Source organism: Ipomoea nil, unplaced genomic scaffold (genome assembly GCF_001879475.1).
Source record: "Ipomoea nil cultivar Tokyo-kokei standard unplaced genomic scaffold, Asagao_1.1 scaffold1259, whole genome shotgun sequence".
In the NCBI taxonomy this organism is placed as follows: domain Eukaryota; kingdom Viridiplantae; phylum Streptophyta; class Magnoliopsida; order Solanales; family Convolvulaceae; genus Ipomoea; species Ipomoea nil.
Genome location: NW_017617687.1, coordinates 3,136,882 through 3,150,925, shown reverse-complemented (window position 1 = coordinate 3,150,925; position 14,044 = coordinate 3,136,882). Strand labels below are relative to the sequence as shown.

At 38.4% G+C, this 14,044-nt stretch overlaps 1 protein-coding gene across 1 annotated transcript; it reads left to right on the top strand.

The window, feature by feature from the left end:
* The first annotated feature begins 10,238 nt into the window (after positions 1-10,238).
* On the top strand, positions 10,239-13,430 carry LOC109184354. The gene is made up of 10 exons (XM_019334349.1): positions 10,239-10,379; positions 10,484-10,754; positions 10,840-10,936; positions 11,020-11,147; positions 11,232-11,319; positions 11,395-11,527; positions 12,153-12,434; positions 12,567-12,803; positions 12,897-12,983; positions 13,344-13,430. Exons 1-10 carry the CDS (start codon positions 10,239-10,241, stop codon positions 13,428-13,430), a joined length of 1,551 nt encoding a protein of 516 aa, XP_019189894.1.
* The last annotated feature ends 614 nt before the right edge of the window (positions 13,431-14,044 follow it).

Genomic DNA, 14,044 nt, shown 5'->3' with positions numbered 1-14,044 from the left:
TGGACTATGGTGGGCCTTTTCTTAATTAATTATTGGAATTTAGTCCTTTCTTTTGGATAATTGATTAAATGATTAATTGGTTTTAGGGGCCGTAACACGGGGTGTTACACCCACGATCCTCGAAGAATGGATCCGAACCTTCGACAAAATCTTCGGGTTACTGGAGTGCCTAGAGGAACGCCGCGTAGAGATAGCCTCATTCTACTTCGGACACGAAGCTGATCTTTGGTGGATCCACGAAGGACCCACTTATAGGCAAGAACCGGAGTTCAACTTGGGAATGCCTAAAAATACGGCTATGAGAACGGTTCTACCCCGCGCACGTAAGGGCAACCATGTACGAGGAATTTCTTCACCTAAAACAAGGGATGGCCACCATCATGGAATACCACAAATGATTCCTTGAGCTGGCTCGTTTCGCGCCCGAATTAGTTCCAACAGAGGCAATCAAGATAGAGAAGTTTGTGTCAGGCCTCAACTTCGAAGCACGAAAGGCCCTAATCGTAAGCAGGCCCCGAACACTTAACGAAGCCTACACCAGCGCCGCCTACCTCTATCGAATCCAACTACTACAACTGGGAGTCTAGGAACAGATCCGTAAAAGAAACACAGGAAGCGGAGCGCTACCTGTAAAAATGACTAGAACCAACCGTAACACGAGGCCGGTCAACCCAACTAGCCAAGGGCCGCCCATGAGAAACAACGAAGCAAATACCAGACCATTCCTTTGCCGAAGATGCAACAAGGACCATAGAGGCAATGACTGCCTAGGGAACCCCTGGCGATGCTTCAACTGCAGGGGAGAAGGACACAAGTCCTTCCAGTGCACTCAATCCCCAAACTCACGCCCTACGATCATGGGCCAACAAGGAGGCGCAAACAACCAAGGGAGTTACGGTACACCCGGAAAAGTATTCGTCATGAGCCGCACCCAGGCTGATCTTGAAAACGAGGGCAACTTCGACACGGAAAACGTGGCCCTAATGGACGAAGATCACACTAATCAATCAGAAGAAAATCAGGGAGAAGAATTCTGCTTAGGTGGATCTGTGAACCCCTGTAAACCATCCTCTTAGTAAAATCGCTTGTTTAGTTTAGCTATTTAGATTTTTTTTTTTTTAAAAAAAAGACAATGTCAATTGTGAAAAGGAGGACTAACATCCCCCATTGATCCACGAGTCACAAAACCCAACACACGGTGACGGCAAGAGTCTAAGGACCCGGTCAAGCCAATTGCCACATCGGGTCAAAAGAAGGATAGGAAAACCCAAGGGATACACAACAAAAAGAATTAATGTTACCAATAGGAATGGATCCTTAAACCTCCTACTTATAAGACCAAAGCCTTGACCACTAAGCTATGAGTGTTTCTTAAAACCTTAAGGGAACACTCCCTTTTTAAACCCCTCTAAATCCCTAAAACCCACAAAATCCCCAAATAAAAAACCCTTCTTCTTCTTCCTCCCACACAATCTCTCTCTCTCTCTTCCCCCTCCACGCCGCCGAGAGACACCCTGTCGCACACCACCAACAGCCTACCGCCTCACCGCCGTCAACCACCCGATAGCCGACCGCCCAGCTCCCGCCGGAGACCTGTCGCCGCCGTCACGCCAGCCGGCGACCCCAACGCGACGCCGTCCCCCACCGCGACCAGACCGCTCGCCACCACGACCAGCGCTCGCCTCCCCCACTGCCGCACACCGCCTCCGGCTCCACCAAGATCAGACGCGCCCTCGCCGCCGACCCCGGATCGCCACCGAAGTCGAGCCACGCCACCGCCATCGTCGCCAGAGTCTCACCGGAGCCTCGCCAGAAAACGTCAAACCGCACTACCACCGCTTCTTGGAAAATCTCACAATGCCGAAAAAACCCGTTGGTACCCGAACCCCGAAATGGAACAACACCGACTACACGGTGATCTGCGGTAAAGCCCTCGAACCCGACCAATTTTCTTCGGAGTTGGTCGATATGCTTAATTTCCAAGGGCTTTTGGATACCTATCTCACGATTAAAGGAGATACGTACCCCGAGTTGGTAAAGGAGTTTTATTGCCACTTGATAGCCACCAAACGAGGGGACAAGTTGGAAGTCACCTCTAAGGTCTGGGGCAAAGAAATAGTGTTCTCCGAGGGCCGCTTGGCCAAACTCCTGAAACTGACCACCACGGGTGTGTCAGACTAGACCAAAAAGCATAGATCGGTACCCAAGGCACGGGGTACAAGGATTACCTCGGGTACCTACTAGGAAAAGAAGATGGCTTCACTTCGGCCACCTGGCCAAACAGGAAATGGCTAACCGCCGAACAAAAGTTGCTAGACATGATTGTAACTGACAGCTTGTTGCCCACGAACAACAAGAGCAAGGACGTGGGGAGCTTAGAGTACACATTTGCCTATTTCCTTAAGCATAAAGTCAAGTTCAATTTGCTAGCCCTTATGTTGAAGCACATGGAATTCTGCAAATCTAGCAACCGGCTCAGCTTGCCCTACGGGATGATCCTAAGTTGGATCATGGAAAGAAAAGGGGTGGACCTAAGCCACACGGAAGCCAAACCCGCGAGTGGGATGATTTTCAATGCCCAGAACCTCCACCGCAATGACATCTATCATGTCGGAGAGGGATAATACATCACCCTCGAGGAGATTTATCTGAAAGCCACGGAAGAACGACGGGAGTTGGTTGACCAATTGGAAATTTCCAACAAGAAACTGAGACGGGCAATGCAAGAATGTGGGGAACAAGAGGAACAGGAAGAAGATAGCGAGCCTAACCCACCTGCACCCGCGCAAGAAAGAGGGAACACGGAAGGCCAAGATGAAAGGTCCGTCAATGAGCGCATCCTCGCCCAACTCACCCGGTAGAACCGAATCATGGATGAAGGGTTCTCATCCCTAATCCTCGCAACACACTCATTAGATCGGAGAGTGGCGGCAATCAAGGCCATGTTGGGCACGCGCGGGGCGTCTAGTTCAGGAGAAGGAAACATAGGTAGACCCAAACTTTCCAAACACCACCTCACCAAGCTCCACTCTACCCCCAGCAAACAACACATGGAGCCACATTTCCTAAATTAAGGAGGCCAAATACGTGACGTCCAGGGGTGAAAGCATGGACCACGCACGGGCTTCTGGGACGAAGCCTCTTATAAGGGGGGGAGGGTGTAACACCCCGTGTTACGGCCTCTAACCCAAACTAATTATCAAATTACTTACCCTTAAAAGAGAATTGAATTACCTTAATTCATCAAGAAGGGTCCACAATGGATCATGGACCCTTATCCCTAAACCAAACCCTTAGTCCTATAAGGAATAGAATAAGTAAATCCCTACCATTCAGACCCGAGTTAGGACTCTTAGATATATATAAGGACATAGGAGGCACCTTGAATTCACACCACAATAGATTCCACCACACAAGAATTCTCAAGAATTCCCCTATCACCAAACGTAGGAAAAATCACGAAGAGGAGATCTTAGAGAAAGAACCTTAGTAGCCAAGGATTCTAATTAAGACTAAGAGGTAACCCATGTCTCAACAAAATCTATTTTCCTTGCTATAATCTCCTTCATTGGCTCCTTTGATATATGATTCCGTGTTTGCATCTTGATAAGGCTTTTCTTGAGATTGATATGTTGATTATAAGATAATCTTGATGTTTATGAGATAATCTTGATGTTTATAGGCTAATCTTGATACTTATATGATAATCTTGATGTTCTTGATTCTAAGATAAATTATATCAATGGTCTTGTGTTTTAATTATGACTAGAGCCCTAGAGTTAATACGTGGATTTCGTATTGTGATATTCTTGGTATGTTTGGGTGGGATTTTGCATGTTCGGGTACTGAGTTTTGATATGTTTAGAAGTCATGTTAGGATGTATTTAATGTGATTCTTGGTTTCAATCCATTACTTGATCACGTGGTGTCGTCGTTTGTGTTTAAATGTGTTTGGATATGGTTTCGGGTTCCACGAGGGATCCCGGGACCGAATTATTACATAAGAGTCAGTGGGGGGTAGGTGGGGGCAGGGGTACCCGCCACCTACCCGCTACCCCATGAGGCCTCCTGGCAGTGGGCAGCCGGCGGGCAGGCATCTGCCCGCCGGGCACCCGCTACCTCGTGATGTGCCGCCGGCGGGTGGCCCTCCACCCGCCGGGCACTCGCTGGAATTCCAGTGTGGAACGTGGTGGTTTTCCCCGTTTGATGTTTCCCTGTGTCCCGTGGTGTCCCATTGGACCCCGTTTGTCGTGCCTGAGTCTAGTTTGATGTTTCGGGCACCGTTCGTAAGATAAGAGAGTCTTGTGTATTGCATGCTAGTCGAATTGGTATCCCATTGACCTAGGAGAAAGGAGCATGAACCCCTTAGGCGTATCTCTTGTAATGTGGCTGACCACGCATAGGTTATATATGTATGATTTCCTCCTCCTTATGTGTTAATTTGGGTTGCATGTGCTTGGCTATGTGTTATTTGTGCATGATACCCAATTGGTTGCGATCAATTGGCTATACAGGCAATTGGATGGGTTGAGAACCATCGGCTGTTAACCCGGCCGGTTGCGATCGGACGGGTACAACGGCCGGGTATATTAATATATATAGGGCTGCGGTCCATAATGTGGTTGCGATCAGATATACATATTATTCGGGCTGCAATCCACCGTTTGGTTGCGATCAAACGTTATAAATGAGCTGCGGTTCATCGATTGGTCGCAATCAATCCCCTTGTGCTGCGGTACAAGGCAGGGTGCTTCGGGGCCGTGTCAGAGCTATATGCGCTGACCCTCATGTATGGCATGCGATTGGTCCTGCGGCACCACCAAATGTGTTTACATGTTGAGATAATGATTGAATACTGATATGAATGATGTGAAATAGTCTTGTGACCTTATGGTGTATGATAACATCTTTATATGCGTGAATATATCTGATGAATGTGCCTACCCTTACCTGTTGAGTCTATTCTCAATTTTAAATTAGAGTTTCATAAGTATATATCTATTTCGACTTCAAAATGGTTTTCCTTATCGGCCTGCGTGCCATGATGATGTACTTAACTTGGATTTGAGGATTTATGATGTTTAGATAGTTTAGCCTATGCGTCTGAGTTCTCCATCTCAGACGTGGCATAGCATCCCTAACAATTATGTTTAGTTATGTTCTGTTTTGGGATTTAATGATAGTATTACCTTTATTTTATAAGCATTCAAAGTTTTAAATTTTAGGGGTGTTACAAGCTTCACATGATTCACAACCATAGGGGCAACCCCTTGAGAACACCGCACATTTTCACCATTTTCCCTACTTCTCCACTCAGAAACTACACTAACAAATGAATTATAAAAATCACACAATCCAGCTGTTTTTAATAATCTTCTTGATATTGAATGGTTTGTAGACTCACTCCTTTGTGATGATAAAATACCACCAGAGAAATAGTCTTTACTAAATGCAGGAGGACACCATTTCTTCCTATTACCATAGAGCTTATTTAACCAAACATTTTTATAGCACCCATACTCTGTCATCATCCTGAATATATATATATATATATATATATATATATATATATATATATATATATATATATATATATATATATATATATATATATATAAAGGAACATGAATTGAAATCTATACAACATATTTCTAAGTTGAAGATCATATTTATAAGTAGAGGGGGTTTGGGGTATGCCGACTAAATCCAGCTGAACTCTACAAACAAATAAAATCGTCAACTATTAACTACTGACACAATATCATTTTATCACACAAACAGTATCATTTCACCATAACTGTAGTATCAGTTAATAAAGAAGGTATTAACATGATAAATACAGAAACAATCCAATAAAAAATAAAAGACTAACATAGTATCATTTTGAGAAATTAGAAATATCATTTCATCAAACAAGTATTGTCATTTGATAAGCAAAGCAAAATCACTGAATAATAGTTGAAACACATACTTGGTCCAATAAAACCCAAATGCTTCACCGAATGTAAAGAAATCGTGTTGTAAGCATCCCTAGAAGTAAATCCCACAAACGGTGACCCTCTTGACTGACATTTTAAAAAACGAATACCATCCGATAAGGGAACTCCACTCCTCTTCATGTTTTTTAAACATGTCAACTGATCCTCCAAAACCTTCCTATGCGACCTAAGCATGTAACTTGATAAAGATGGACAAAAATCATGGTTATGCTCCTTCACATGTCTAGTAACAACCCACTTCCCATTTGAATCTATATCAAATTGGCACATTGCATCACATCCAGTTCTAGTAACTACCTTTGAAAGACACTTATTAGAAGTATCTGGTATTATTCTAAACCTAGCCTTAGAACAAGAAAACAATTTCACCTTCAAAATCTGACTTCCAGTTACATAATATTGTTTACCCTTCCTAACACTAAATCCCATACGGAAAACATAAGCATTGTATAGATCAAATGCATCTTCTAATGATCTAACAGAAAGTCCCAACAAGTCTTCATAATCTGTGATTTATTAAAGCAAACATTCAATATTTCTAATGAAACTACACATATATTAAACTGATACTACATTGGTATTTTAATGAAACTAATATGCATTCAAAATGAAACTGACTACCATTCTTTTGAAAAATAACAAACTCAAACCTAGTTAACACATCCAAGTAAACATAGAACCTGGAATAGATGACTCTTCAACAATATCGTGGTCAAATGTTCCATCAACTGCAATCAAATGGTCAAAATCATCTGCAACAACACACAATTATCAATTGATATTTCAGAACACTTCAACTGACATTATATTGTTGTTATATAAATGAAACTACTGGGATAACAAAATGAAACCGAATTCCAAAGGCCTAAAAAAATGTAGACCTCTAATAAGAACATGAATACAATTAAAACCTGGAATATATCCATTATCGTCGATAGAATTTCTAGACGGAACATCAAATACAATCGGAAAAATCGAATCACCGGCGACCGGAATATCATCTTTACCTGCAACATACAAAAACCAAAACTTATAAAACAACTATACTCCTACAATAACAACATTACATATACTTGCAATACATAAGATGATACACACCTGGTAAAACTGAACTGTTATCATCAACAATCCTCGAATTCAAATCAATCTCGTCAATCATGTTGCTTGTAACAATTGTTTCATTCATATTTCCGAATACAGGAAGGGGACACACAATGCGAACGAGATCAAAACTACATCAACGTGAACGAATGCAAAAAGGAAATACCGAAGAATCTGAAAAAAAAAGGAAAGAACGACAAATCTGAAAAAAAAAAGGAAAGAAAAACGAATTCGAAATAAAGAAATAACGACGAATGGTACCAATTAGTCATCCGGCAACAGTTAACGGCGATGTCTGTGTCGCACCCTAATTACTGACAAAACGACGTCGCTTCATGTCCCGGTGCATAATCGATCATGCACCGTGGTGCATGATATAATTTGCGGCTATCCTTGGACTGTTATGCCATGGATGGCAAATTATGCGGTGGAACCGCAAGGTGGACACGGTTTCAAAACGGTGTCATTTTGGTGGAAAGTGACGCCGTGTTATTTAAAAAAAAATTTACTTTTTTTCGGTGTTAACGGCGTTTGTCTTCAAGAAGTCTATGTTCATAATTACTAAACTCTATGTTCATAATTTTTTAACTCTATATTTACAATTATTGAACTCTATATTCACAATTATTGAACTCTATGTTCATAATTATAGAACTCTATGTTCATAATTTTTTAACTTTATATTCATAATTCTTGAACTCTATATTCACAACTGCAGAACTCTATATTCACAGTTACGTAATAGTATATTCACAATTTTTTATGTTGTTGAATTATTTTGACAATTTTTTTTTTAAAAAAAATCTAATTGGTGGAGGGAAAACGGTGCCACTAACGGCACCATTACTCCCGAATTGCAGAACGACGCCGTATTGGAAGGTGGACAGGGGTCCTACTCCTATACAACGTCGTTCTGCAATTCGGGAGTAACGGTGCCGTTAGTGGCACCGTTTTCCCTCCACCAATCAGATTTTTAAAAAAAAAAAAGTTGTCAAAAGAATTAAGCGACCCAAAAAAAATAAAAAATAATTGTGAATATATTGTTACGTAACTGTGAATATAGAGCTCTGCAGTTGTGAATATAGAGTTCAAGAATTATGAATATAGAGTTAAAAATTTATGAACATAAAGTTCTATAATTATGAACATAGAGTTCTGTAATTGTGAATATAGAGTTCAATAATTATGAATATGGAGTTCAAAAATTATGAACATAGAGTTCTATAATTATGAACATAGAGTTCTATAATTATGAACATAGAGTTCAGTAATTATGAACATAGCCATCTATAATTGTGAACATAGAGTTTGGGAAGGAAACTGCTGAATCTGAAGACAAACGTTGTTAACGGCGAAAGAAAGCGATTTTTTTAATTGACACGACGTAGTTTTCCACCAAAATGACTCTGTTTTGGAACCGCGTCCACCTTGTAAGGTGGACACGATTCCACAAAATAATTTGCTGCTATCCTTATTCCTACAATACTATTTAACTTTTAAAAGTGGGTCTTATTTACACATCACTAAATTTGTAATTCATATTACATCCTTGCAAATTCAATCCATTTTTAAAAGTGGGACCAATATCACATCACTTTAAAACATTAATTCAAAAAAAAAAGTACTACATGGCAACTTTTTCTATCATTTGGCAGCAAAAATTGCCATTAGCAAAAAGGAAAAGTTTCTATTTTTTTTACCTCATTTAGCAAGGAAGAGATTGGCTGGGATGAGGACAACCTAAAGAGTTATAAAACAACATAGCCAATAAAATTAAGCCTATAATTGATAGAAAGAAATGCCCCTCAAATTATTAAATGAAATGACTGGTTCATATTATTCAGATTTTAATTTTTTTTAGATTTCTAAATTTATCCTTAACTAGTATTTTCAGCCGTGCGATGCACGGAATTGATTTGTTATAATATATTAAAAATATTTGGATCGTTATACAATTATTTAAATTATAACATCAAATACTCCGTATTATATAATGCAATTGAAGATATGGTTTGGATCATTTATGTTTGTTGATGTTATCATTGCTTGAATTCGAGCAAGTAATTGCTCAAATTAATAGTTAATGTGTAGATGTACGCATGCGGTGCTGTAACTTTAGAGATTTTTATATATCATTGTTTAGGATTTTTATTGTTAGTTTTATGACTTTTGGGCAGTCAACGGCAGGCCAACACCACCGTTAAAATAACGAGAATATATGAAAAATATAGGAAAAATATATGGAAAAAATATAGGAATGTTGTACTGAAGAATATTGTTGGTCAATATTGAGAGTCGTGCCCTTCCTCTATGTGAGGGGTCTTTTTATACATATTTTGAGCATAGAACCCTACAAGGAATAAGAATTCTACTACCTCATATTGAGAGTCATAGTTACATAATGAGACCTAATCCTATTGTACTAGACATATTGAGTCCAATTCTAATTATATTGAGAATAACAGGCCCAATCCTTGACAAACTCTTGGGTTGCTCCGTTCTGTACATCTTTCTTGGGCTTCCTTAATCTAGTTGTTCTCTTGGGTTGGTCCATATGGCCCAGACTTAGTATGATATTCATCATTTAGTCCCCCCACTTTCTTGAGATTTCGCGTCACAAGAAAGTATCTCGAACTATTCTCTGATATAATAATAATAATAATAATAATAATAATAATAATAATAATAATAATAATAATAATAATAATAATAATAATAATAATAATAATAATCTCTATATATATTAAAGCAAAACAATAGGAGCAAAAAAATCCCGCCCAAACCGAACGTCGAAGTTTTGGACTAAGCCGCGAAATTTATTGTATTTGTTTCGGAAAACCAAAGGTCTACGCAGTATAATACCTAAAGTATATAGAAAACCTAATTTTTTCAAAATATCTACACAGATCATTCTCCCATCCAATGGGATTAGAGAATGTATTTAAGGCAATCAGTTTTTCATATGGGACATTGAGCCCACGAACCCATACCTATTCTCTAGGTATTTATTGATGAGGATGATGATGATCAATAACGAAAGGTCATCAGACCTTATATATACAACACATATACAACTACTGAATACATTCGCAATCTCCCTCTACAACAGCCTCTCTGATTCTTCTTCAATAACAAAAAATGTTTGTCCTTGCTAGCCAGATATCTCCGATGAATACCAGGCAGGCTATTAGACTACGGGTGGTGCGAGCATATCAGATTCCTGAGAGAAGTGATCCATCGAAGTTTAGATCAAAAGAGGTTGTTTTTCATGATGAAGAGGTAAGTACTCTTTAAAAATAGATAGACAATCGTTTTAGTTATACAGTTCGTATTTTGGTCAGATATTCATACAGTCCCTATTTTTGTTATTTACACATACACAGGGGTCCTTCTTGCATGCTCATATACCCAAAGAGTACGTGGAAAAGTACCTCAGCAGTTTTGCTGAAGGTTCAGTATATGCTATAAAAAATTTTTGTGTTATCACCAATTTTTACTCATACAAAACCAGCCCACAGAAGTACATGATAAAATTTAACTACAAGGCTGTGGTTAAGGATTTAAAGCATGTTAAATTTCCTATGAAAATGTATCGGCTGAAGACCTTTAGAGAGATCAAGTCTAATGAAGGCCTTGATGAGAAAATCTTATTTGGTAATCAGTACTCTCATTCAATCTATGGTTTCTAATTATTTACTATTTTGTCTACTATTCTATATTCTAAAGCATTATTTTGTAGATGTTATTGGTCAAGTGATTGAAATACACTGCCCACAGGAGAAACTAATCAATGGCAAGAACTCCAGGCTGATTGACTTCACCATTGAAGATACTGAGTACTACTGAATTCCAGTAGCTATGGTTTATTTTCTATTTTACAGATTTATGAGTTTCTAATATATTTTCTAATAATTTTTAGTGGAATACAACTAATGTGTACTTTGTGGGATGAACACGTAAGCAAAATTGAGGCATTCTACAATTCTACTACACAAGAGCCATTATTGGTGTTGATACAGTTTTGTAGGGCTAGGGTGTGTCTAAAAAGTAAGTACAGTAAATCCTATAACTGCTCCTAAATTATTCACCAAGAAGCCTTTCTAATGTGTATTATACCATTATTTCCTAAAGGTGGTGATGTCAAGATTTGCAGCTCCTATGATGTAACACAGCTGCTATTCAACCAAGAATCTCCCCCATTTGAGGAGTTCAGGAAAAGGTACTTGCACCCTTTTTTTTGCAGCTGCAATTTTACATCTAATATGTATTCTGATTTTATGATATCATTTTACAGTATTAGCCAAGAACAGACTCCAATGCGCAGTATAATTTCCCAGTCAAGTTTTAAGGAATGTAGCTCCTATTCAGTTTCCCTATCTGCTGATATGGAAGTTCGTACTATCAATGACATCTACAGAGACAAGGAGGTAAGACTGTTTTAAGGAATGTAGCTCCTATTCATTTTCCCTAAGACTGTTAAAACAACAAATGATTACCTAACCAAAACATTATACCAAACAATTCCTTTAATGTTTAGATTTTATAGATGGCATTATGCACTTAAAAATATACCTCTATGTCTTTACTTTGTTGCAATCCATGTCTATGATATATCATGATTGCAATCCATGATATCAGTTCTGCTCAAAGCTGCACACTAGATCCAATTTCTTGGCTGTTTAACCTGTATTAGCTAATAAGCATGAGATGGAAAAATATTATAGTTGTGTTAACCTGTGTACAGTTGTGTTATTAACTCAATCAGTTAATTAAAGCAATACCTCTATGATATATCACGATTGCAATCCATGCTTGCAGTTCTGCTCAAAGCTGCACACTAGATCCAATTTCTGGGCTGTTTAACCTGTATTAGCTAATAAGCATGAGATGGAAATACCACCTGTTTGTCCACAAACCTGCACAATCAAACACATATTGATGGTTTAATTAATGTTAGAGAAAAAATGGTGTGGATATTTGTACTAAATAATCACACATGTACTGATCTGGTCTATGTTATAAACTCTGTTAACAGTCTAACGTATGATGCAGTTTGACGATTTTTGGGTGGCAACAAGGATTGTATTCATTGATGATCCAGAGTGGTACTATGCTTCGTGTAGAACAAAGGGGTGCAACAAAAAACTGAAACTCAAAGGAAAGTGGCTATGGTGTAGTACATGTGACAGAAATTGGGGTGACGGGACACTCAGGTACAAAATTAAGGTTAGGGTTGTGGACTTGGATGGCAATGCTCCTTTCCTTCTATGGGACAGGGAGTGCCTCGATCTACTTGGAATTACCGCGGATGATCTGAAGGATACCCATACTAAGGTACAAAACTATATTTCAATCTTAGCTAGACTATTAACTTATTAGTACCTGAACCAGATAAGTTGTGTTTTCAAATACTGTTTCACATATGGTATATAGGAAAATTAAAATCTATAGTAAATTTTTATGTAGGGAAGGAAGGGTCTACCTAAGGAGCTCGAGACTCTAATTAGACTGAATCTCCTATTTCGAATTGCCGTTCGCAAAGAACAGTTCCAGAATTATCTCAATGCTTTCCCTGTTATGAGGATCATCATTGACGAAAAGATTGTAGAAAAGCATTGCCCAGAACTAATAGGAGTAAGGGACAGGGATCTCAGTTCAAAGTTGGAGTTGGAGCTTACAGATGAGGACCTATGGGATCTAGAGGTATACTTGGTATACCGAGTAACATGTTGTAGCAATTAGTTTATAGTTTATTATTATTGGTCACTTAAACATTTTGAACTTTTGTTTTTGTAGGAAGCAGACCAAGCAAATGAAGCTGAAAGTCCACTCCAAGTTGTTGCACAGAGACTCACTACAGAGAATAGTGTTGAGAATGGAACAGTCAAGAGATCACTAATCGATGAATTTTCAAGCACACAAAGTTCAAAAAAAAAAGCAAGGAATGTGTGGTCAAGATTGAGAAGGAAGCAGAGTTGTAATGATTTTAATGATTGACAATGTGCTCTATTGGTGTCTTTTTTTTTTAACAATGGTTTTTTATGGTGACATTTTGGTGACTCACTCAAACAGCTAGACTGAAACTTTGAATCATTTTGGATTATATTAGTAGATAATTGTTTTTTGTTGAATTCTCATAATTTGTTCCTAGGAGCTGTTATGGGTACTGGATTTTTGTTATATTCCTTTTGCAGGTTTTTTTTTTTTCACTTAGTGTGGCACAATGATGGAAAATGAATGCAGATGTATGGTAAAAGAGGTCAAGAGATGGCTGACATGGCAGAAAAAAATGAAGAAGATGGCAGAGGTATCACTAAAAATGGAAGCTGATGGCACAGTAATCATTTGAAGATATAGATAACCTCTAGCAAACAGTCCATCAATTTGTATTTGTAGTGAAATGTAATACATGCAAAGGACTACTTTTTAGATGCACAACATTATTGTAGATTAGTGTAATGTCATAAGATTTGTAAAATATTATTCTAAGTTTTCCAAGCTCCAGCTAATAATTCAAATCCTCCATTTTGTGTCATAATTAACAATTGCCTTATATTAAATACTAACAACAAATCAACTACAAATACATCCTAAATTAACTCCACTAGAAATGTAAACAGAATATCAATTTTAAATAGTGTATAGAAACCATCAAAAGTAATATTGTACTCTAAGTTGAAAATTTGAATGTAGTATTAAAACATTACAGTTGCAACCCTTGCTGACTATACAGCACCCTTAGAAGTTTTAGAAAGTAAAAGTAATTAAAATAGTTTTAAAACTAAGTAATGCAACACCCTTTGGTAATGAATATATAGAGTTTAATCCAAGTAGGCATGATTATACCTGATTAGGAACTTACCAGCCTCTGTCATCTTAAAACTCATTTCAACGTCCTTTTAACTGAACTTCCAGGTCCTTTATGCATGTCCTTTTAAGTGAAC

What these genes read in the sequence shown, in the direction of transcription:
- LOC109184354 (XM_019334349.1), top strand. Translation starts at nt 10,239, where the DNA reads ATGTTTGTCCTTGCTAGCCAGATATCTCCGATGAATACCAGGCAGGCT. An exon ending in TTTGAGGAGTTCAGGAAAAG is followed by an intron (nt 11,320 to 11,394) that starts GTACTTGCACCC and finishes ATCATTTTACAG; the next exon opens with TATTAGCCAAGAACAGACTC. An exon ending in ACATCTACAGAGACAAGGAG is followed by an intron (nt 11,528 to 12,152) that starts GTAAGACTGTTT and finishes CGTATGATGCAG; the next exon opens with TTTGACGATTTTTGGGTGGC.